The sequence below is a fragment of the Vombatus ursinus genome, unplaced genomic scaffold, assembly GCF_900497805.2.
Source record: "Vombatus ursinus unplaced genomic scaffold, bare-nosed wombat genome assembly UNPS02005459.1, whole genome shotgun sequence".
NCBI classification, from domain to species: Eukaryota; Metazoa; Chordata; class Mammalia; order Diprotodontia; family Vombatidae; genus Vombatus; species Vombatus ursinus.
Window position 1 is genome coordinate 14328807 of NW_020945237.1, and position 26761 is coordinate 14355567.

The 26761-nt window shown below is 36.8% G+C and overlaps 1 protein-coding gene across 1 annotated transcript in view; it reads right to left on the minus strand.

The window, feature by feature from the left end:
* The window catches only part of PIP4K2A (phosphatidylinositol-5-phosphate 4-kinase type 2 alpha), a 204204-nt gene extending 177495 nt beyond the window's left edge, over positions 1-26709 (minus strand). Inside the window, exon 1 of the mRNA XM_027847829.1 lies at positions 26532-26709. Coding sequence (XP_027703630.1) covers positions 26532-26675 — 144 coding nt within the window. The 5' untranslated portion in view covers positions 26676-26709. The remainder of the gene's footprint in view (positions 1-26531) is intronic.
* Between the last annotated feature and the right edge of the window lie 52 nt (positions 26710-26761).

Here is a 26761-nt window from a genome sequence, read left to right on the forward strand (position 1 = left end):
AAAACTTCTTTGTGCTTATTACTAAATAATGTTAGGAGACTTCTCTCTTAATCATTTTATTTATCAAAGATTTCCAAGACCTTTACACATTTACTCTAAAGTAGCACATGTTTTTATACATAAAATTTATACCAATAAGTGCTAGTTAACTAATACAGTAACTATATTTCAATATGACATGAATTTGATGAAAACACACTCATCAAAAGAACTCTCAAAATTTCCAGAATGTTTCTGTAATTTTATATTTAACTATTTAAAGACACATGACAAAAGAGACAATTTTAACCTATGCTTGGCAAGATACAATAGGGTAACTTTAAAAAGCATGCCATATTATTAAAATACACACAACAAAATTAATGTGAATTGCCACTTGCATAAATTTTTAAAATATTACTGAACAAATACTTCATTTAAAAATGTAATTCTGAAACGATCTTATTTCCAGAATTTCACGTTAACTAAAGTCACATTTAAGTACTTTGGAATAGCATTTTAACTCTGCTACTCAGTATGGTAAGATATCACTAAGAGATTGGTGAAGTTTGAACTGCAGAATATTATTACAGAAATTCAGTTTTACTGTCATGTGTTAATATTCAAATGTTAGCTAATGGTAGTTCTTAAGGGGGGTTTCTTAGTGATTAGGGGTAAATCTGTTATAATAATGCATCATTTTCTGTAACAAGGGTTTTTAAAATACTGGAAAACTTTGTTCTCTTTAGTCATTTTAAGAACATCCCATAACAGTTCACACTATTAAAATAATTTAGCAAACCTTCTCTGTATAGGTACAATGCAGAGTCATAAAATCCTGACTATATTTAGTGGGGTTGAATTAATGAGGCTTCAGCATTTATAAGCTCAAGCTGTTAATTCAATGGGACTTCATGTAATACAATTTTATTATTTATTAAGTCATATGCTATTAGCTTTTCTTATTTACATAAGACTATCAAGCAATCACTTAGAGTAGTAAGTTTCTGGGATAAAGAGTATGGGGCACTTTGGAAAGGTAATCTGAAACAGAGATGGCCAGGAAAAGCTTGCTGGACACCCCCAAGTAGTTCATAAGCACTATAAAATTCTAACTGATCAAAAGGTTCAAATGGACGAGGAAATCTCTGTTCAAATCTATAAAAGGGCTAAGAAAAGGTTAATTTCAGATGATGTGATCTCAGACTATCCTAACTCCAGGAAATATTTATTATAGAAAATCTTAGGAAAGAAGACATCTGAACTCTTAGCAAAGATTTAAGATACGTGAACTTGAGAATAAGTTAATATTCATGCTTTATTAGAAATGAACAAAAATACTTACAAAATGCATAAATGATATCAAATATTTTAAAAAGAATTAAACTTTTTGGAGTTGGAAAGCAATATGATACTACAAATAGAAACAATTAGCAATCCTGCAGTATCTAGTCAACACAACACAGTAGTAATAGCATAAAATACACTGTACAGAGCCAAAATGAAGCACTACACCTAGTTAATACAAAAATACAATGCTTAAACATTTGTCATATAACCAAGAATAACCCAGATGAATTCATTCACATTTTTCTTTAGTTGTAAATGATAACACACTGTAAGAAAGCCATATCCTACATCAGAGCGTGACATGCTTCATTCACAGAGGTTATAACATTTACCATAATGTTGTCTGTAAATTCTCAGTGCTTTAAAATTATCTTTCCCTTCTAGAATCCTCACTTTCTCTCACTGCCTGCTATCCCATCTCTCCCCCGCTCTCCATCTTCCACTCAGCTGCCAAATCAGTCCTCCCAAAGCTCTGTTGTGACCATGTTGCCTCACTCTATTCAATAAACTCCTGTGACTACCAATTACTTTCAGGAACAAATTTAAAATCCTCTGTTTGCCTTTAAAAGTCATTCATAATCTTGTCCCATCTTAACTTTCTAGTATCCTTACATCTCATTCTCCCCTCCAAGTATCCTGTAATCTAGTTACACTGGCTTCCTTATTGTTCCCTGTACAAGACATTCCATCTTGCAAATCCATATACTTTCACTGACTGTCCTCCATGCCTGGAATTCTCTTCTTCCTCAATTCCTTGAGTTACTTCAAGTCTCAGGAAAATCCTAACTTCTCTACAAGAAGCCTTTTCCAATTCCACTTAATACTAGTGGCTTCCTTCTGTTGTATATCTCCAATTTATCATGCATATATACATATGTGTGTGAATGTACATATGTGTGTGCATACATACACACATATATAATTTGTATGTAGTTCTTTTCATGTTGTCATCCATTAGAGTGCAGCCTTTTAGAGCAGTGACTGGTTTCATGCCTTTTGTCAGATCCTAGCATTTGGCACAATGCCTGACACATAGTAGGTGCTAAAATGCTTGTTAACAGAATACAAAATTAATTTTCTGACTCCCTATCTGAATTCTCTATTTATAAGGTTAATATAACAACTGACTGATAACTAAGTGCTATAAAATTTGTTGAGTTTCCGTTATCTGGAATTCCTTTTTCAATATCTGAATACTTTGACCTTTGAATAAATAATCCCAGTCTAATTAAAATTTGCCACACTTTTCAATACTAACACTACTGACACTAACCAATAACTGGATCAGAAAACTACATAGCCTTTTTTAAAGGGTACATTTATCTCTAACTTCACAATACTGGCCCTTTTAAAAAATTCTTCTTTAGCGGTTTATCAATCTATATTACCATTGATCCTTGTTTGAGGGCAAATACTACAATTGCTTCTACATGGGAAAACAACACTAAAGAACTTTCAATATAGAAAATTTAAACAATATTTTTAAAATACTTTAGAAAAACTGTAACAGTAAATAAGGAGCTAATTAAACAAAAAATACTGTGTACTGCTGGCTGTAACTACTACACCCTGTGGTATGTTCCACTGACTGCTCATGCTTATGGTTTCTTTTACATCGTTTCCATGTCAAGAGAGACTGATGAACAAAAGCAGGATCACTGTAAGTACATCACTGAATTGATAAGGCCAGTATTTGCTTACTCTTTTCAAAAACAGTTGATTCCCTGCAGAAAGAAAAAAAAGTGTTGTAATGTCTTTTAATTCATTTTATGAGAAACTTTTTTTCTAATTAAGCTACTCTAATAATACTATTATATTTAAGTTATATTAAAGTTTGTCTCACTAACTTTGCAATTATTCATATCATCTTAACTATGGCATGTTTAACTCATTAGTTCTTCCCCTTCAATTAAAAATAGTACAAATATTCCACTTTTGAAAATAAGTATTAATATAATCAATCCATTTATTTTAAATGATTACAGTTCTTTAAATGAAATTGTTAAGCTTTTTATTATATTACAATTGTGGCAAAGAATAAAAAAGGAAAAAAATCCCCACCTAATGCTATAGTTTTTTCCTCAAAAGAGACAAAGAATTAGGGACAGCATTTTCTGTTTTAACATAAAAACAATGTATTTTCCAAAGACTAGTACCTAGATATAAGATGGAGGTGAGGATATATGACTTTTTCTATCAAACAAAGATGTTGAGGCTGAAATAATATACATGAAAGCAATCTGAGTTCTCAGGAAAATTGGCACTATGTAAATCCAAAGTATTAATGGCAGATTATCCACGTATTTTAAGAGGTCTTCCCTTAACAGATGAAGTAAACAATATACAGAAGCAAACAAAAACAGCAGACCAGTGTTCAATAAATCCAAAGATCTCATCTACCTGGGGAAAAAAACTCAATAATTGACAGAAACCACTGGGACAACTGAAAAGCAGTCTGACGGACATTAGGTGTAGACCAACACCTCACACCATATAATAAGATGAGTTCCAAATGAAGATGTGACTTAACGACATAAAAAGGTCATATCACAAATTAATTAGAGGAACAAAGAAGAAATTCCCTTTCAGATCTATGGACAGAGGAAGAGTTTTCATGACCAAATAAGAGCAGAGAGGAAGGATCAAGGTAGACAGAATTAACAATTTTGATTACATAAAATTGAAGCTTTTGTTTAAACAAAATCAGTGAAGCCAAGATGAGAAGAAAAACATCTAGGGGAAAAATTCTTTGCAGGAAGTTTTCTATATATCTCTTTCATATTCTTTTTCATTTTCTTTCATATTCGCTTTTTCCCATACCTTTCACATATATATGTATACATATTTGTGTATGTGTACATATATATATACATGTATATATACATATATATGAGAAATTGATTCAAACTTATAAGAATAAGACTGATTCCTTAATGGATAAATGTTCAAAGCATATGAAGAGTCATCTTCCAATAAAAGAAATCCAAAGTATTAATATCTATATGAAAAATAGCTCCAAATCCCAAATAATTAGAGAAATGGACATTAAAGCAACTCAGGTTCCACCTCACATCCATCAAACTGACAAAGATAAATAAAAAGAAAAAGAACAGCAACAAATGTTGGGAGGGCCTGTGAAGAAACAGAAACATTATCACACTAATGGAGCTGTGAATTAGTATAGCTTCCAGAAAAGGAATTTCAAACGATATCCAAAAAGTTACTAAACTGTTCATACCCTTTCACCCAGTTAAACCACTATGAGTCCTATATCTCATGGAGATCAAAGAAAAAGGGCAAGGGCACGGATTTACAAAAATATTTGTAACAGCTCTTTTTGTAATGACAAAGAACTGGAAACTATGGAGGGGGAAAGAGGGTTGTCAATTTGGGAACAGCTGAACAAAGTATGTATGGTATATGAATGTCATGGCACACTATTTTGAAGTTTTCAAAAACAAGGTGAAATGAATCATTACAGAGAAACTGGGGGAAACATATGAATTAATGAGTAGTGAAGTAAGCAGAGGAAAGAGAATCATATCTATTATAATAAATATTGTGGAAACAAACAACTTTGAAAGACTGATCAAATGCAATCACTAACCATAATTCCAGAGGACCCGTGGTCAAGCATGCCATCTATCTCCTGACAAAGAGGTGATGGGCCCAAATAAGCGGAATGAGACACACTTTTTTAGAGACAGACAATATGGGAACTTGCTTTGCCTGACTATGTATTTAGCACCTTCACCAATTCTTCAATGCAGGCATTAATGAGCATTGAGCTAAAATGGAATGAAACAAGAGAAACAAAAGATGGACAGCATCTAAAAGCCTCATATTCAACCTTTGAAGAAGAATTTATTTGAATTAAATTACAGCACCATTCTCTTTCTTTTTCTCCCCCTTAAGGGACGATAGAGAAATCTTTGAACACAACCAGTCAGAGCTTCAAGTAGAGGAAGTGAGCAACCTCCTAGGATACAGCACCAGGGAAAAATCTGGAAGGAAAGGGTAAGATAAGGGATGATTTTTAACATGACGTTTTATAAACACGCAAGTTTAATGCTAGAAAAATCAACATTCCATGGCACATGGGTACTTTGGAATATATCAAAATGGTATGTGACATGGAAGTCTCAAAGCCTCCAATGGACAATAACAAATACAGGATTTAACTTCCAGAGTTGGGTAGGGCGAAGAAATACCTTAATTCCAACTGAGGCCAAGACCCTCATTTTATAGGGAGGAAACTGAAGCCTGAAGAGTTGGAGGAATTATTGTCCAAAGTCTCACAGCTAGTTAGTGGTAGGTTTGGGACTAGAATCCAGGCTTCAGCATTTCTAGCCCACAATTCTTTTAACCACATCATATTTCCTCCTATCATTCTTTAAAAGTATCACATTAAAACCTGATGTTACGTGTTCACCTTTGTATTTCCTAATTATTAACAGAAATGGGAGAGATAATGTGGCATGGTAGATCAAGAGCTGGCCTCCATGTCAGGAAAACCTGGATCTGAGCCTCTGAAACATACTATTTGACTCTGGGCAAGTAACTTTAGTTCAGTTCCCCTCAAAAGACTATAAATTGCAGGAAATGTGCAGATTTGCATTGATGGAAGAAGTATCTCACCATAAGCTCCCTCCACTGATAAAATCATAGGCCTGATCAAAAATATAAAATAGAAAAAATTGTATTTGTATGCTACACACATAGTTATTTTACAAACCAATAGGCAATACAAACCAAGACCAACCCGTATTTTACCAAAAGATATTGGGTTAAAATTTTCTACCCACAAAAATAACATGTAAATTAAATTAAATTTCTATTATCTTCTTTTTAAAGTGCTATATTTCTTTAAGGGAAAAGTGACTTTAAAGGATTCTTTCTGAAAGACTATTATCTTTAATAACATGTGAAAACAGATGAACTTCTTTATCAATAGGTAAGCACTTATTTATCAGGGTCAGCAAATGTCAAGACCGGTAATGAATAAGACAGAAAAAGGTTAATATAATAATGAATCACTCCAAAAAATTTTCTTCATGAACAAGGTACAGAAATCAATGAGATAAGTCAGGCTCTTCTAACAAGAGATGGCACTTATTAACAAATGACCTTTCAATATCTGTATACAGTGACGTGTGCCTTCCTAGGAAACAATATAAAATCATGGTAATAACAAGGGAAGGACATAAAAAACCAGATTATCCTCTAGATTTGAATATAAGACATATGGTTAATATAATACCAAAGTTTCAGCAAATATTAACTATTTCCTGGGGGGGGGGGGATCCATTTTCTTAATCTAAATTCTTTTTTTATGAAACCATGGCAGAAAAAATGAAGTCCATTTCTTCCAGGACTTAAACAGATTATTTTATACTTTGAATGTTCATCTTCCATATGACTAATTGTATTTTTTTTCTGCTATCCTTTTAGTTTAAAGGTCACAATGAACACTTTGAATTATTTTTTTATAAACTGGTAATTTCTCATGGTTATTACTTAATGAGTTGGCAAATTTTTTTTTTAGCATTGAAGAGATACATTTTTTTATGTAGATATGTAAATATATAGCTCTGCTTCCTAGATGTTTCAAGAATTCAACTCAGCAGTAAGACTTTATAATCAGATAAGGACCATTGAATTTAGAGCTAATAAGGGATCTCAGAGATCATCTGGACCAACACTTTCATTTTATAAGTTAGGAAACTGAGGCCCAGAAGAGTAATGACAAGTTTTTGGGTGTTTTTGGTTTGGTTTTTTTTTTTTTGCCTAAGGTCATGCTAAGTTTTCTTCTAATATTTTATTTTAAATGCATATATTTTAAACACATTTTAAGAATGTGACAGTATCTTATCTTAAATCAGAAAAGATCATGCTGATTTTATTATGATGATGCTCTTTATGTATAGCACATAATGAAAAATATTTTTAAAAAGAGTTTGTGGGGGTGGTTTTTGCAAAAAAAAAAACCCTAATTTAAATACTATTCTGCAACTGCTTACAGCTGTCTAAAAAGTAAAACATTAATGGATATTTTTTGAGTAGTTAGCTAAAAAGTATCATTTGTAGTTTTAAAAAACTGTTAAAATATACCTCACATTTTTCCACAATCCCCAATTAGTAATATAACTGGATATAGACAATACTATAAACTTCCATATTTTCCATTTTAACATATATCTCTCTTATGTGAACAGCTGCCCCAGCCAGGAGACCATAACAAGTCGTCTTCCCTTCAAATCATCCTATACTTACATGTCTCATTCTTGCTGCTTCATATCTCACCTTATGGCAAGAATTCTTAACCTGAGGTCCACAAATTTGCTTTTTTTTTTTTAACATTTTGATAAATATTTCAATATAATTAGTTTTCTTTTAAATTCTATGTATATTATACATTTAAAGATATTCTGAGCACACAGGCTTTATCAGACTACCAGGAGTCCATAAGCCAAAAAAAAAAAAAAAAAAAAAAGGTTAAGAACCCCTGCCCTAGAGGCAGTTTGTGGGAAATGGTTTGCAGAAAGAATACCTACTGATAGCCATTTCCATTTCAGTTCATAAGGACAGAAGTGTAAAGAGAAACAAGGAAAACTAAAAGATGGGAGGAACAAAGGACTAAACAAATCCTAAAGCTCTTTACACTATCTCTATCCTAGCTATCCCTGACCCTTTCACTTCTGCTTGGGGGTTCCATTTCCTGATCTCCGAGAGCGTATCTGATTTAAAGCTTTGAGGATACCCACTCCTATGGACAAAAACTGGCTCTTTTAATCATCTCCATCTCCCAAATCTTCAATCTCTCTATCTACTAGAGCCTTCTCAGTTACTTACAAATATAAAAATATCTCACCCAGCCCTTTAAAAAAAATTCTCATTTGATCCTACCATCCCTGCAACTATCAACCTATATCTCTCTTTGGCAGAACTCCTTGAAGAAAGCCATTTATGCCTCTACTTCCTTCCTTCTCACTCAATTCTAAACCTTCTGTAGTCTGGCTTCCATTCTCCTCAATGAAGTCAAACAGCTCTCTCCAAAGTCACCTTAACTGCCAAACACTGTCTTTTCTCCATTCTCATCCCTGTTGATCTCTCTGTAAACACTATTGATCACCATCCTCTTCTCTCTCCTCTAGGTTTTCCAGACCCTGTTCTTTCCCGATCCCTTCCTACCTGTCAGACCACTCCTCAGTCTCCTTTGATGGTTCTTAATCCAGGTCATACCCTCTAACCTCAGATATTTCCCAAGGCTCAGTCCTGGGCCCATGCCCCTCCCCACCTCATACTATCTCACTTGATGGTCTCATCAGGTCACTCATCTCTATGCAGGTAATTCCCAGGTCTATATACTCAGCCCTAACCTCTTCTGATGTACCTAGCATTACCAATTGCTTCTTGAACATCTGAAATTGAATCTCCCATAGATAACTCAAACTCAATATGTCCAAAACAGAACTCATCCTTCCCACAAAAAAAAAAAAACCCTTCCCTTTCCCCAATTTTTCTATTACTGCTGAGGCCACCATCATCCTCCCTGTCACCCAGGCTCAGAAGTTAGGTATCATCCTCAACTTCTCTCTTGTACTCTTTCTAAATCTGTTTCCAAGTCTTGTCATTTCTACCTTCACAAATGTTATATATGTCCCGTTCTTTCCACTCACAAAATCCTGGGTCAATTCTCTCTCCACTCCAATCCATCCTCCATTCAGCACAGATATGACCATGTGACACCCTCCCCACCCCTCCACCCCCAACAAACTCTAATTGTTCCAAGATCAAATAAAAAATTCTGTCTAGCTCTTAAAGCTATTCACAACCTGGCCCTTTCCTATCTTTCGAGATTTCTTACATTTTACTCCCTTCTATATACTCTGCCCCAGCCTTCTTCCCATGTCTTACATATGACACTCCATTGTCCCACTCGATGCCTTTTCACACTGGCTGGCTGTCCCAAGCCTGGAATTCTCTCCCTCCTCACCTATGTCTCTTGGATTCCTTCAAGACTCACCTCAAATCCCACCTTCTGTAAAAGACCTTTCCAGGGTCCTTCCTTAGCATGTCCCCACTTGCCACCCCTCATCACCAATTACCTGTCATTTATATTCTATATATCTTGTAGGAACACAATGGTTGGCATGTTATCTCCCCAATAGGAGTGTGAGTCCCCTGGGTGCAGGGACTTTTTTTTAAGGTTTTCATATCCCATAACCCTTAGCACAGTGCTTGACACATAGATGGGCTTACTAAATGCTTGCTGATGAATGATTACAAAAGAAAGATCACAGTGATCTGAAAATGATCAAGTGGCCTAGGTTCTAGCCCCAACTTTTTCACTAGTGGCAAATTACTGACCTCTCTGGTTGTCACTGGTTTGAATTAGATAATGGTCTTTAATGCCTTTTCTAGCTCCAACATTCTATCACTATGAACCCAAATGGGAACTCTGCACACATTTTCCCCACAGAAACACTGTTTTATATGTCAATCAGTATACTAATCATACCAAATTTAATACTAATATTACCAAACTTAACAATTACTTTATATAATTAGAGCTCTGAATACAACAATAGCAGAGAGAGTCCAAAACTCATAATCAGAAAACCTTAGTTTCAGCCTCAACTCACAACTTACCAACCATGAGACCTTCAACAAATTCCTGACCCTAAATTTCTTCATCTGAAAAATCTGATAGTACCACTTGCCCTACTAAGCCAGTTTGAGTCTCAAATGAGATAACCTATGGTATGATAAACAAATTCATTTTGAGTTTAACAGACTTTTATGGAATGACCTAAAAAATCTGTCACCAATTACGACATTATCAATATAGGAAAATGCATTATATTAAGTTCCAAACTAACTAAAACTATTCAGAATAGAACCTGTTTGTAAGCAGGGGGCTTCTTTAGGTTATGGGGAGAGTAGCAATAATGATAAAAAATTGCAAAAGAAAAAGACCAATGAAACACTTTTTGAAATGCACAGAAGAGGACAAGAAGGAAGCACAGATTAAAAAGATGGTTTTGAAAGTAATGTGTAGAAATTACTACTTTTTTTAAAGTAAGTGGAGTGAAACGGAGATTCATGGCTTCATATGGCATCCTCTTTTTGCATTCTACTGTGTTTAGAAATGCTCTTTTTTGGTGTTTAAGTTTAGGATAAAAAATGAAAACCAAACAAAAAAGGTAATCTAAGGGTTGGAATTACCAAACTCCAGAATAAATCTGTTTAATTTGGCCAATATACCAGACTACTTTTTATTACTGGCCTTAATGAAAGGGTTTAGAAGGCCTACTGTAGTGCTGCTCCCCTCCTCCCACCCACCCACCCCAGTAGACTCTAAGGTTAACTTTTACTTGCTGATACACCCGCACTTCTGTTCTCTACTTGAGGTAAACCATTCAGTTTGCTAGTCTAGAGCAGAAATCATGAACTGGAACATAATAAGAAACCTATACAAAATTAGCAAAGCTGATGGCAAGCACAATGGGGGGTGGGGGAGGAACAACTCAGACACAAAGGTAAGTCAGGGAAGAGCCTTGTGATACAGGCCCTCAGGAGGTAACTCCAGGATAAGACAATGCTAGAGAAACTAGCTTCCACTCTACCCATAACTATTCTGGCTAACCAGTTACTAAGCTCCTTGGTTTCTTTCTGCCAAAAGAATACAAGGCTATCATTGCCCCTTAAATTTTAATGCCTTAGAGAAGAGTTTTGTTTGCCATGCCATAGCCCCCACTATGGGAAGAGTCAAAGGTTGTTAGACAGGCCATCCTGTGGCATGTCCTGCAGCATTTGAATTTTAGACTTGAATGGAAACCAGTGAAAGATTTTACAAAGCTGGGAGTGAGTAGCATAACCACAATCATAACTAAGGCAGCTGATTCTAAGTACTGTTTGAAGCATATTAGAAGGAATGGGAAGCAGAAGATGGGGCATCAGGCAGTCACTGTAAGAGCATTTTTCAAGGTAATTAACATCCAGACTAGAGAAGTAGATGGGGAAATGCAAAGGAAGAAAAAAGGTCAAAGTTACAAGGAGACAACTGGCAAAACTCAGCAATGAATAGATTGTTAGAATCAAAGGAAGAGAGAAAAGTTAAAGCTGATTTCAAGATTATATGCACAGCAGCAGAAGTATGAATATGATAATAACAGTAGTGAAGAATTTCAGAAAGGGAAATGACTTAGAAGGTAAGATATAAAAATCTCTCATTTTAGGAGAATTAAGAACATCTACATGAAAGGATTCCAGTTTAGTTGTAGGTTGGACTAAGACCAATGGTTGTCAAACTTTTTGGTCTCAGGACTCCTTTACACTCTTAAGACCCCACCCCTCCAAAAGAACTTTTATTTATGTGAGTTCTATCAATATCTGTGCCGATAGGTGGTGCAGTAGATAGAGTGCTGGGCCTGCAGTCAGCAAGACTCATCTTCCTGAGTTCAAATCTGGCCTCAAACACTTACTAGCTGAGTCTCCCCAGGCAAGTCACTTAACTCAATTTGCCTCAGTTTCCTCATCTGTAAAATGAGCTAGAGAAGGAAATGGCAAATCTCTCCTGTATCTTTGCCAAGAAAACTCCAAATGGGGTCACAAAGAATGGTACATAACTGAAATGATTGAACAAATTATTATTATGAAAATAGTTTGGACCATGCAGACCTGGACCCCCTAAAAGAACTTCAGGGACTTCCAGCGGTCCCCAGACCATATCTTGAGAACCACTGGACCAGACTATATATGAGGTCTTTTCAACCTCACCTTCTAAGATTCTGGATATCACCTGCATTATAAGAGGATTCAAAAAGGGGCTCCTTTCTGCTCAAGTTTGGGAGAAAAAGGAATAGCTACATTGCCTGCAATTCAACCCAATACCTATTATGCACAAGGAGCCTGGCTAGGCTTTGGGAATACAAAGACAAAACTATTATTCTAATCTATGACTAAAGGTGTTCTGACTTAATTTTTTAGAATTCTGGCTTAGAATTTTTAATCAAAAGAAAAAGCTATCACCACTACTTTAAAAAAACAAAAAACAAAAAGCAAACCAAAAGCCACAAGTCAGATATCTAGAGAGAGTTGAGACAGTACAAAGACCAGAGAGAAGTCTCTGATCCCATGCCTTGAAGCGTGTTCATTGGCATAGCTCCTCAGGGAACACTTCCCACTCAGGTCGACCTACTCTCCAGAGATGGCAGTGGCAGAGTCTCTCTGATAGAGAGAAGGCAGCAACTAGGAAGTGGTGCACCAGTCATCAAGAGTGCTTGGAGTGAGTCAGTGGTAGAAATCTCTAAGTCCTGGATATGGCCAACTGTGGAAAGGGGAACTACATGACCTCAAAAGAGATGACTATATGACCAAAGCACTGGCAATAGTCAGAGTACAGTGGAAGAAGTGGCTAGAGTTCCAGACCCAATCTTCTTGGGAGGAGAGAGAGCATGCAAGCACCCAAGCTAAGAAGGGTTTAGATGTTGAGAAAACAACCCCCCCCAAAAAAAAACAAACAAAAAGCCAATGGATGTAACCACTGGATTTGGCCCTTGGGCAGTAGTAGGTTAACTCTATCCAAGAGAAAAATTGGGATAAAAGGGACAATTTGAATCACACACCTATACCTAGCCTCCTATAAAGTGGAAGGGAAATTTTGGACAGTCTCAATTTCCAGGATCCAAGGTCACAATGGAGGAGAAGAAGAATTACATGCCTTGCATTTCTACCATTAGTGATTCAGAGTGTGAAGATGTGACTAACTTTTAAACTCATTTTCATTTTAAATAACCACTCATTTGGGCATTATAAAAATTGGCAACCATAATTACTCCTATCACAATAAAATACTTCCACATAAAAGGAGAGAAAAGTTCAGCCAGATAGCTTTGGATTACCAGAAGCCCTCTCCCATCTTCATAAAGGATTAAAGCTCTATTTTTGTTGTTTTTTAAGGTTCTTCCAAAATGCTAAGAAGTAACTGTTATACTGCTTGATGAATAAGAACTTGCATGTTTTTGTAACATACAAAATAGTTAAAAATGGTTATAAAAATGAAGACTTTTAGTTACATTATAAGAATATCTAAAAATCATTCAGTTGATTCCTGCTGAAAGCAAAAACTCTTCTAAATAAAGAACGTTTTCTCATGAACCACAGAAATCTAGCAGATGTTTGACTCTCAGAAGAAAAAAAGCTGCATCAATATTTTCCATATGAAATATTTAAAAATATTCATCACTATACTTCATGACATAGGTCATTCCTAGGCCAAACTTTAAAACAAGTATGGTTTGCAGTATCTCCCCTCTTCTCTTTCTGTTGTCCCTCTCTAGAACCTCATTACCAATATTTTGGGTGAAGTTGAACACCCCCAAGCACATGACGACTTCTCCAGTATGGGCATATAAGAACAATTTTGTTCCAAAGGCCTCTAAGACGGCTGAAGCGGGTGCTGTGGAGCTTAGAGTTTGGTCAGACATCAAAGCTGCCAAGGTCATCTGCTACATCACAGGTCAGAGCCTGTCGTCTTGACTTTTGTCCTCTACTGGATTCTGATGACTCTGAAAGACAGCGTGAGGCTGACAGCTTTGTGGAACTCTGCCTCACTTAAATCCGATTCACATGTAAGTCAAGACATTGCCCATGACGTCATTGGTCCTCCTCAAAACCAAGAACAACCACCACCAATGTTTTCCATGCTCCAAATTACCTACTCACACTCCTGTACCTTCCTTTCTCTCTGAACACACACAGAATGCTGTATATGTCTCTCATGCCTGTGTTATGCTTTGCACTCTAGTCATCTGAGTACTTGTCTCAGCTTACTTGCTAGATTATAACTCCTTGACTATAGGGCCTTGAGGCTTGTCTAGCTTTGTATCTCCTTCAGCTTCTAGCACAGTGCTTTACACAGAGTGGTCACAAATATTTTTACTTAAATTGAAAGTATTAAAAGTATGGCAGGAACAACTGAATTTCAAAAAATATGTCTAGCTCCACCAAATTTTAAAGAAAAACTGAAAACACAATCAGCACAGGTACTTTAAAAAAAAAAAAAAAAAGGTTGTTCTTTTTATATGCACAAGAAAATGCCTGACAATGTAGCACTGAATACCACACCAGCAATAAAGCTCTACCTAGAAAGGTAGAGTAAAGGTGTTCCACCTTCTTTACAGATTTGATACTAGGACCAGTCCTACAGATCTACTCACATTTGAAGCAATTTTTGCTGAATGAGTACGCAGACTACATCACAGAAGGTTATCCAAGCTGCTACTTGGATAACAGTGAACTAAGCTAGGGCAAGCATGACTACTGGACAAAGTAAATGTTTCAAAGATGTAAGTAATCACTCTCTTAACAAACTCCCACATTAATTATCATTTAATGGGGCATGCATTGTCCAATACGCTCTCACCAGAAAACTGGGTACAAAGCCTTTGTAGAAGTGGCTCTCTGACCTGCAAATTACATTCTTCGAGTTCAAATTATTCTGAATAGGCCCAGAGGACAGAACTAGGAGACTAGGTGAAAGATATAGTCTTGATATAAAAAAAAAATTTCTAATGATTAGAATTATCCAAAATAACAACACTCCATACAAATGAATTCTGTTATTACCTTATCTATTCACATTCTGTTGTCATTCTTTCCTTTGCCTTGCAATCCCAAACCCTCTCAGCCAAAGCACAGCCTCATATTAATTGAGGCCATTTCCTTTTCTCTCCTTCTCAACTCATCTTCCAGAAGTCTTTACTCTGTCTCAAATAATGAGGCAGGTGGTCCTTCTCCTCGACAAGGTTGATTTTTTTACTTTACTTTTACTTTACTTGCACAAGTAGTCCCATTTCATCCTATCTTCTCCAGCAAACTGCCCCCTCTATCATTCTGTCATTTTTCTTCAATCTGTCTATTGGCTACAAACATGCCCAATCTCCCCATTCTAAAAAACCCTTTCTTGACCTGTCCATCCATGCTAGCTGTCTTCCAACCCAGCTCACTATCCTCCCATATCTCTCCTCCCTTTTATGGCTAAATTCCTTTAGAAGACCATCTACAGGATGTTTCTACTTCCTTTTCTCTCACTCTCTTAACTCTTTATACAGCTTGACTGCTGATTTCATCAATTCAACTGAAACTTTCTTCTCCAAAGTCAGTAGAGTTCTCTCAACCACCAAACCTAGGGCCTTTTCTCAATCCTCTTCCTTCTTTCCTCTCTGCATCTTTCTTTTGACAAGGTCCATCACCCTTCTCCTTGATACTCTCTTCTCTCTAGGTTGACACACTACTCTTTTCAGGCTTAGTTCTCCTCTGGTATGTCAGCTGCCCCTCCTCAATCTCCTTTATGAGATCTTAAGCCAGGTCACACCAGTATCTCCCAAGGCTCTGTTTTGGGCCCTCTTCTTTCCTCCTACTATCCTATTTTGCTGGCTGATTTCATGTGCTCATCTTTATGGAAATGCTCCTTAGATCTATTTGTTGAACCCTACCTTCTCTCCTGTTCATTCTACCTTCACAATATCTCTCATACAAGCCCCCTTTTCTCCTCCGACACTGTCACCACTATGAATCAGGCAAACACCTGATGGCTGGACTCTGGCCAAAGTTACAGGTTAGTCTCCCTACCTCAAGTCTCTTGCTTGTCTAGTTTATCCTCCAAATTCAACTGTCAAACGATCTTACTATGGAGGAAATCTGATCATGTCACTTCATTCACACTTCCACCTACCATCATCCAGTGGCTCCCTATAGTCTCTAGGGTCAAACAAAAAATCCTCTGTATGGCTTGTAAAACTCTTCATAACCCGGCCCCTTCCTATCTTTCTAGTTTTCTTGTACCTTGCTCCCCTCACCTCTCTGCCCCAAATATACACTGAAATCAAGTGACACTGGCTTCCCTGCTGTTCCCTACATTCAGTGCTCCATTTCTGGACTCCAATTTCTAGAATTATACAAATTAAACTGTGAGAGATAACACACCAAGTCAGAAATCTCTACCTACTCTGTAACTTTCCTCTTGAATATTATTTTGTTGTTACTCACCAATTCTCTGAACATATCATGTGCTACATGCAAAACACATTACCAAGGCTTATTCCTAAAACAGACAGCAAATGCTACATGGCCTTTCACCATGCACTGACGTAGCAGACACAGAGCCCACCTTGAATCAGGAAAATCCAGTTTCAAATCCCACCTCTGACATATGCTAGCAGTATGATCATGGGCAAGTCGTTTGTTAGACAGTAAGTTATAAATTAATAGAAGGAAACTTCTAAATGGGAGTTCCTTACATGAATGAAATCCAGGTCTAGAATAAAAACAAACAAAAATAAAATGGATAACTATAAAATGACTCTTATTTTAGAAGCATTAGGAGTACAGATCTACAGTGGGAAGGGAATTCAGACATCCAGACCAACTCCCTCATGTTAAAAGCAAGGAAACTGAGGCCCAAATTAAGTCACACAAGTATAATTTGAACCCAGGTCCTCTGAAAGAGCATATATAAATACATATATACACCACCTCCAAGTGGTCCCATATAGTTCTACAATGGAGCAAAGTCATATTCCAAATTATTTTAAAATATACAGCTGTCAACTGGGCATCATGCATTATTTAAATTTACTGAAATAATCACTTAAATGAAGAGGTAAGCTGTACATATCTGAAAGTATAAATTAATAGCTTTCTAAATTTTTAAAACTATAATCACTTTACAGTTGAACTGATAACAACAAAGGAATCTTTTTACTGTTCCAAATAGACAATTTAAGCAGATTAGTGAGAACTGTGAATGATGAAGGAATCATGAATCAGCATATGATGCTGATGGTACCTGAAACTAATGAATTATTTGAATCAACACACTTGTGAAAGTGCTAGAGATGAGTTAAAAAGACAAAACAACAAAATGAGAGAGGAAATAGGCAAGAAGGGTCCTGGATAATTAACCAATTCATGCTTCTTAAGAATGGCAACTGTAGTAGTGGCCTTACTAATCTTACTAACTCTGTAAAAGTAACAGTATTAGTAATTTCAGTCTTTGATATGTTGAATGCTCTAATTAATTTATATTTAGAGCATGTTTCATAACTTATAGGTATGTTAAGTGGATCGTGTAAGCTGATAAATGAATGAAAAGTTTGCTAGTTTAATGTGAGTTTAAAAGACCTATTTGTGGATGATAAAATGTTGTTTTTAAACTCCCTAAAGTATTTCTCATTAATGAATCATATAGTTCTGTAATTTCTTCCTACATGTACTAAAAATAGAGAAGGTGCTTTTTCTCCAGGTTGAAAGGGAAAAACAGTAGGTTCAAACAATATTTTTCTTCCAATTTAATTAAAGATATTCTGCTTAAGCACATTTCTTAAAAATAAGGAAACAAAGATATTAAAACAAAGATAGTTGTTACTATTTAGATTTCAGGGGGAAAGAACTTCAATTTTAAGTTAGTGCTTCTAACAATACTGGATACAGAACTATCTTGAGCCTGGAAGATGTAGTGTTGCCACCATCTAAGGATTAAAAAGGCAGGGGTTATAGTTGTTAGGATAGAGCTTTCTCCCAAAGATTATGCTTGGGTTCTCAGCCTTTCCTCCTACTTTTTATGACAGTCCTTTTGTCCACTATAATCTGATATAGATATGTGGTCAAATGTACAAGAGTACTTTATTACAATATAGGGGAGTTTGGGGGTACAGGTAAAATAGCTCACAAGTGCAGTTGACATCACTGAGTTAACCTGATTCAAATTGAAAGCATTTAACAATTTTTTCTAACTTCATTCTCCTTTTCTCCACAAGTTATGGAGTTGGTTGTGCAGGGACACAGAGAATGGAGGCAAAGAAGCAGCTGGAAGAATACTGCATGAGTCCAGTAGCAGAGCTTACATACTGGTGTTGATGCATTAGGAAGGATTGTAGCAACTCTATAAGATCACTCCAACCTAAAACTAACCAAAAACTCCTCCCTTAATCCTGCTTTCTTATGACCTATTGATTTTCTGTCTCTTCCTTTTGCCATCAAGCTTTTTCAACAGTCACCTATGCATTCATTTCCTCCACTCATCATAGTTACTCACTTCCTCATCATTCAAGGATTCCTTAACCCCTTCCACTCTGACCACCAGAGACTGCTCTCAGAGATCACCAATGACCTCTTCACAAAATCTGGCCTTCTCTCAGCAGTCCTCATCCGTCCCAATTCTCTGAAGCACAGTCAGTTACCTATCTCACTCTTTCTTAAAACTCCATTATGTCCATGGCTATACCCATCCTGATTCTTCTGCCACATTTCTAACTACTTCCTCCTTTATCTTCTTACTTGGGTTCTCTTCCTTCTCCTGTCCCCTAAATATAAGGGTATCTGAAAACTCAGTCTTTGAATTCTCTTAAGAGGCTTCTAATATTCTAAGTATCAGATTCTTCTTTTACCTTCTAGATTTCTGCAACTGGAGAGAGGTAGGTAATAATTTACAGACACCAATCACCTCTAAAAGGATAATAGGTCTTGGAAAAGATAGATAAAGCATTTAAGTGCTTACTGTGTGTCAAGAAGACAGGAAGCTATGAGCCATGTAACTATAGACTGAGCAAGCTGTTAAAACAGCAGGACTTTCCTGTTTCAAAAACTGACCTTTCTCTTTTTTCGGAGGTGGGGAAGTATCCACCAATGAACCTCAAATCTAGCATTTAGCTTGAAATGCAGAAAATTCAACTCAAATTCACAGTAGAAGGAACAGGCTTCAAAGAGTAGCAAAAATAAAACTAATTACAGTTTCAGTTCATTTGACTAGCCCAGTGGGAAAAAGTACACAGGCTTTCAGTTCTAAATGGGCAATACTGGAAGGTCATAGTGAAGATGCCACACGCCACCTTCCATTCTTTCTTCCTCTCCCAGCCAAAGTAGTAGTAGCTCAATTTCTACATATCTTTTTTTTTCTTTTTCTAATGGACAGAGCAGCAACTCAGTTGCCACTCTTCCCTTTCCCAATCTCTAGTTCTCACCCTTTTAGCAAGCAGAGTTGCACCCAGACCCATCTTTTCTCTCTCAGCTGTGGAGCTTTTCTTTTCTGTGTGATTTGGAGCTGGTGAATCATATAACCTCATGTCAAATGAGCCAACCCAATGGAGTCCTGATTTGCAACCTAATTCCATTCTATGTATATGAATGTTTCTCTCTTTGTTTTAAGGTTTTGTTTGTTTGTTTGTTTGTTTTAAAGATATAGTCTCAATGGCTAGAAGTCATTTTGATAGCTACACATGTTTGTACTGAAGAAATTTCTCTGAAAAAGTCCACGTGTTTTATAAGGCCTTATTAAATAGTCTCTTCCCAGCCACCCACCCATCTCTTCAAAACTGTTCACAACAGAAATTGTATCTCTTTCTAACTGAGATTAAGCCAGCCCAGAAATCTATGGGTCATTTTCTAAAAGAACCATTAGCTCCCTGGGTAGTAAGGAGCATCAATTGAATAAGCCTCCAAATCCTTTCCCAACCCTCCTTTTAGAGTTAGTTCTATTTCATTGTTTGTCTTTCTATCCATGGTGCCCAGTATATTTCCTGGCAAAAAGTGGGTGCTTAATAAATACTTGTTAAATGAATTAATGAAGGGGATTTTAGGGCTAAAAGGGACCTTAGAATGAACCTAATCTAAATCTCACATTTTATAGATGAGAAAACAGAGGCCAGAGAGGTGAGGTAATTTTCCTCTATTCGCATAGATAAAATAGTGACAGAGCTGAAGGATTCAAACCCAAGTCTTATGACTCCAAATATTATAACACAGTAGTATTTATAAGCGATGGTAAAGAATGTGAGAGTAGAGTTCACAACATCTACAGCCTTCTTTTTCTTGTAACTTCAATTACTATTACTAATGCAGATAATTTCTAAATTTTTGCTTCCAGCTCTGATTTTTCTCCAGTGTTTCATTCCCTCCATTCTAGGTCTTTAACAGTCACTTTCAATCAAATGCACCATGACCTCGAATTCAACATTTAGTATCACACTCCTCTCAAAGCCGGCTTTCTCCTGACTTCATTGTTTCTGTTAATAACACCACCATTTCCTAGTCACTGGTGTCTCACTGGTGTTTAAAACGAAAATGACTTGCTTTCTCAAGTCTTTCCAGTTACCCAGATCTGTCAATTATTCCTTATGAATTTCTTTTGCATCTGTTTCCCTTCCCCCATTACTATTAGGCTAATTCAGAGTTTTCACACTTCATCTCTAAATTATTAGTAGTATACTAGTCTCCTTGCTTCCTTACTATTTTTCCCATGATCAAGTCTGTGCAACTTGGAGACACTAGTATCTGGAGATACTAGTAACTAGTATCGGTATCTTATACATAATAAGCCCTCAATAAAAACTTGTTGAATGAATGCTAAACTTCATAGGATTATAAAATCACAGATGTGGAACGGGAAGGGACATCTCAAAAAAAACTAATCTAATATCTTCATTTTATAGAGGATGAAGCTGAGGCCCAGGGAGATTTGGTGACTTACCCACTAGATAAGAAGTATCAAAGGTGGGCTCTCAATCCTTTCACTCAATAGTCTTCAAGTACTCTTTCTACACCATACTACTTATCAGCACAAGTTCCACTTTTCATCTTATCCTAATCTAATTTTGATCAATTGCCTTTATTTCCCAATAATATTAATTTAAACTACATCAAATTAGTATTTTTATAGCACCACAAGTTTAATGGTATTTTCCTTTGTACAAGCATTGTTATCTTCAGAAAGAGATAGTTGGCTGAGAGGATTTGGATTCAAAACCTGCCTCTGATACTTAGTACCTATATGAGCTTGAACTAGTAACTTAATTTCTATTTCTTAATTTCTCAGTCTCCTCAACTGTAGAATGAGAAGATTACTAGATGGCTCTAATGTCCTTTCCTGTTTTAGATCCATGATCAAAGTGAGGGAGGGAGTTGGAGGCTAAGAGAGGTTGGGACCTGCCTAAGATCACATAACTAATTGGCAGAGAAAGGACTCGTATCAAGTATTCTTACTCTTTAAGTCCAAGCTCTTTCCACAACATCAGGTTAAATTGTTTATCATCTCATTTCAAGCTCTAATATCCATTTCTATAAGTATACTAAATATCCTAGGCCAAAATCATTCACAACCACAATAATGAGCATTGTAAGAAATTATTGCTAATGTTCTATCACATGTCCTACATTAGAATTTGATTTGGATATCAGTCTTTTCCCAAATTCACTAAGGATCCTCAAATCTGCATGACATCTGATGATTTTTAAATCTTCACAGTATCATGAGCTGAAAAGGACCTTGTAAGTCATGTAGTTCAGCCTTCTCATGTTAAAGGTTAGGGAACCAGAGGCTCGGAAAGATGAAGGGCCTTACTTGCCCAAGGCTGGACACGCAGGTAATCAAGCAACAGAGCCAGTACGTCAACTCGGGTCTTCTCATGCCAAATCCTGTGTTCTTTCACTACACCAACCACAATGCCTTGAGAAGTAACTAAGGAAAGTCTTGTCAGTGATCATTTTCCATTTTTCTTTTCATTCTGAGTGGTTAAGGAAGTGACAACGGGCCATAAAACTTCAATCAAATGAAAGGTTTGGGTTAGGATATTCTGATTTGTTGAATTTTCAGAAACAACTGAAGGCCTGACACTCATTGAAAATGCTAAGTAAATTTTTCTTGATCTAAGCATATGAATACCCTGCATGAGATCTTCTTTTGGTGAAGCAGCCCTCTAGGAGAAAGGAAGACCTGAGTTCAAATCCAGCCCAAAACTTACTAGTTGTATGACTTTGGGCAATTAAGCTGTTTGCCTTAGTTTCTTCATCTATTCTCCCCTCAAAATGAGGCTAATAATAATAGCACCTACCTCCCAGGGATGTTGTGAGGATAAAATGAGATAATGTTTATAAAGTGCTTTGCAAGCCAGTTATTATTATTATTATTTATTATCATTATTAGATGAGAATATTTCAGACCACCAATTTTCATTTTTCTCTGTATTGTTAATATAGAAAAGAATGTGTGATGACATCAGGACATACTCTTATTTTTTTTTCTTATTTTATTTTTTAAACTAAATCCATCATAAGAACTTCTCTTGTATTGTGCCACTTTTTCAAAAGTGGGGCAGGGGGAGTACAGTACAGAAATGTTCAATTTGAGGGTTCTGGTTGGTCAGATTCCAGTTAAGATTTTATTCAGTCCAAATGTTTTATTGCAATAGTCATTTTTTTTCAGTGTTATTTCCTTCCAACTCTCATATAATGAAGTTTTTTTCCCTATAAACTACAGTTAATGGTTATAATGCTCTAAAATCTGCTCATACTTTTACAGTGCCCAATGCAAGGTAATGGACCTAACAGAAAAGTTAGTCAATAAAAATTAAGCAAACATTAGTAAACAAAAATTCCCTGTATATTTTACCATTTCTAAATATTGTCATTGTTTATATTTGTTCTAAGTTGTATGTCAACATTTTAAAATATCTACCATGCTAATGGATTTCTTCCCTTTGTTTAATCTCCAAGAATCTTATTAACATTCCAATTACTAAGTACCTCAGATTACCTTGCATACAAATATTTTAAAATGTTTTTAAGACAGCTCCTGGATTTCATTCATATCGCTGCATTCATATGTTTCACATGCTATTAAAATATATTTTCAAATGTTCAATTCCCAGATCATTTTTACTTTAATTTCAAATTAAATTTAATAAGACAAATACAAGTTATCTTTTCCTTTAAATTCTTAATTATATTCTCAGCTCAAATATGGAAATACTCGAAATGGAAGTTGGCACTGATCTTTTCTCTGATGGATACTTTAAATTTGAAAGCAGTTACATATGAAGTGAATATAATGCCATGTTTATTCTTGCTACTAAATGAAGTTTAAATACATTTTTATTCCAATTTTTATGTTTCAATTTACATTTCAAATTGTTTCTAAGTCAATAGACACTATAACTGTCCTGCTCTGATGTTGCATCTACCTTAATCTACCAAGTTTTCCCTTCCTTTTCTTCAACTTTTTTTAATGACTTACAAATTCTCCTAAAGATACTTCAGTTGCAAGAATATATCACGTAACCACGCAACATTTCAAAATAGCAGGACAAACTGGGATCTGTATTTCATGGCTTCTAGTATAATACTATATACCTAGGGCTATTATATCACACAAAGAATTTTAGAACTGGAAAGGGCTTTATCAATAATATAGTTCAATCGTCTTATTTATAAATAAGGATATTTAGGCACAATGACTTTCCCAGGCATTTGCAAGACTGCAAAACTAATTAGCAAAGATGGCATAAGGGCTCAGGTACATTGAACTTTTTACTATAACTTGATGCCTGATGACAGCAAAAAAAACCAACACAACAACAACAAAAAGCAAAAAAAAAACCCACATGCATTTTCCTTTAGCAGTCCAAATTAACATGGATCAAGGATGCTAAAACAGTCAGATTAAAACAATTAAACTGAATATATCTTCGATCAATACCAATTATGTTAGAAAAGTAGAGAAGGAAAGGGACTATTTCTAGACCCATTTGTCTTTTCCTGCTCTATTTTTTCCAGTCATTATCCCCCAAGAACTGACAGTGCTATTCTTACTCTTTTATTCATTCTGTTGACATTTTGCCACTTAGGTCTCATGTTATACAATTTTATGCATACTAGCTTATACAAACTAGCTACTTTTAATACAAAATACCATACAGGCCTTTGTCCACTGACATAAAATTGGTATTAGAAGGGTTCTATTTCAAATGTATGTTCATCTATTTTCATTTTTAATACGATTAAAGAAAAAACTAAAACCAAATAAACACAAGAACTCTTCCTACCAATGTCAAGTTTCCAAAATAAAGATATTACATATGAAGAAATGTTAGTTCATAGTAATTTTTTATTATGCAATAGATACAAATATCTGACTGTTTTAAATGTATAACTAAAGTTAATTTTTCTATACATCAATTATGTCATGCTATATTTGATTCCCAAAATCAAATGCCTTAAGACTAAATTGTCTTCCCAGAAAACCCAAAGTTTGTTAAACTTTTTCACGCTGATTTCTCTTACTACAAAATAAATGTAGCAGTAACAGGACTATAAAGCAACAACATAAATAGTTACAATACAGTTGGTATATACATTGTTACAATGTTTCTCTAAGCTTGCCTTTCAATTGAAGGCAACTCAGAGATGAAAGAACATTGCTTCAAAGTACAAAGTAAAATGACCACCATTTTACTACCTTAAACAAGCCAATTTACACTGTGAATCTCAACCATAAAAATAGAACCTCTGTGAAAGAGAAATTTATTAACCAATAACCAAAACCACAATATAGTCTATGTGACTATAGACTTTAGAAACTCAAGAGTAGAAACTTCACAGTCCCACACAGCCACCAAGATACTCCTATGACATTAAGGGACCAGCCACTAAAAACATAAAATATATATGGAATATATATGATATATATTTCATATATATGATATATACATATATATTCATATATATACACATATACATATATATTCATCCCAGAGAAACTTTAAGAAATCCGAGAGTTTTTGTGTACTTGTGTATTTTCCGTTCTAAGTTATGGTATCTTGCACCTGTAACACCAAAAGAAGTTGTCAGGTAAAATGGATTGAGTCACATCTCAAATCCTCAGCTTCCAAAAAGAAGTCATCATTCTATTTGGCCTGTTTAACACTAAATTCCACGAAATTGATGCATATATGCTTCAGGACCTATACCTGTACAAATAAAATCACCTTTCCCTAATCTCGATTTAAAAAAGCAAGTTAGAAACTCAGTAATTTGGGGTCATTTAAAGAGACTTTCAACCTAAAGAAGCTGTTTACTTCTTCCTTCGATTAGACTCAAGGGAATGCACATAAATCAACCCAAATTCAAACTCTGGAGAGCTTTCTTTCACTTTCCACCTCAGATGATTATTTAACTGCAGTTAAAGCAGGGACAAAATTCAGACATTTAAACTTGCCTGGCTCTGTCAACAGCTACTATCATGCTTCCTGATCCATTCTAAGTAGATTAAAACTGCAGGAGTTTCACACTCTAAGATCAGTATGAGGATTATTTCAGACCTTCAAACCGCAGTCAGCATAGCCCACAGCAGTGCATCTTCAACTCTCTTGCCTACCTCTTTAAGTGAGACATTAAAACATTTTACTGAGGGGATAACAATTTAACAAATATTTAACAAGCAGGATGCTGGTATGCCCGGGGCCATTACCTCAAGACCCTTACCCCTCAGTGCTGATCTTCTGTAAGTCATGACTTAGATCCAGTTATTGGAGAAGGGGCACAGGGTAAGAGGAAAGGAAGGAAAGGGGACATAGGGTAAGAGGAAAGAGAAAAGAAAAAGGAAGGAGCAAGAGAGGGGGCAAAAGAGGAGGAAATGAGAGACGGAGGAGAAAAAAAGGGAAGAGAGAGGAGGAAGGGTTGGGGGAGAGAGAGAACGCTTGGCTATGCATGTCTCGGGTCAACAGAGGGATAAGGTAATTTGGGGAGGGGGTGGAGGATGGGAAGAGTCTCAAAACACAGTTGCCATAACTATGCTGTCTTTTCCTTTGCCCCTCTTCCCCGCAACCCCCCCCCAAACCGCATTATGTTAAACAGTACTGCTCTTAAACTGAAGAAATGAGCCCCGTCTTTCTAGACTTCGGTATTTCCTTCTTGCAAGGAAGCCACAGAGCGCACCCAGCGCAATGACAGGTCTCTCTCTATCTTTCCTCGGAACAGCTTCCATTGAGCCCGTGCGGGCCGGCTCTCCATCTGTCTGGGGACCAGTGCCCGCGGGGTGGGCGCAAGCTCCCACCTCCGCAGCTCGGGTTGCTGGGTGGGAGCGCACACGCACACCGGGGGAGGGGAGAGGCGCCACCCACTAAGTTCTCCCACGCCAAGCAGCCCCCAGCCCCATTTCCACGGAGCCCCGCGCGCCCCCCCAGCTCCGGGGAGTGTGCGTGTCCGGCGCGGCGGGCGCAGCCCTCCCGGCCCCGTTATCTGCAGCCGCGTCAGGGGCCGGGATGCGCGGGCCAGGAGGGGGGAGGGGAGGGGAGGGGAGGGGAGGGGAGGGGAGGACGAAGGGAGGAGGGGGAGGCGGCCGCCGCCCCCGCGGCCGGAGCCCTTACCGAGTGGTTCACCCCCCACATGAGGACGCTGAGCAGCGGGTCGCTGGCTCTGAACAGCTTCACTTTCTGCGCGACGAAGTGCTTCTTCTTGGTCTTGGTCTTGCTCGCCATGACCGAGGACACCAGGTTGCCGGGGGTCGCCATGGCCGCCGCCGCCTCGGTCCCCTCCAGCGCCGCGCCGCGCCGCGCCGCCGAGGCCGGGGAGCCGCCCTCGCTCACACGCCGCCCGG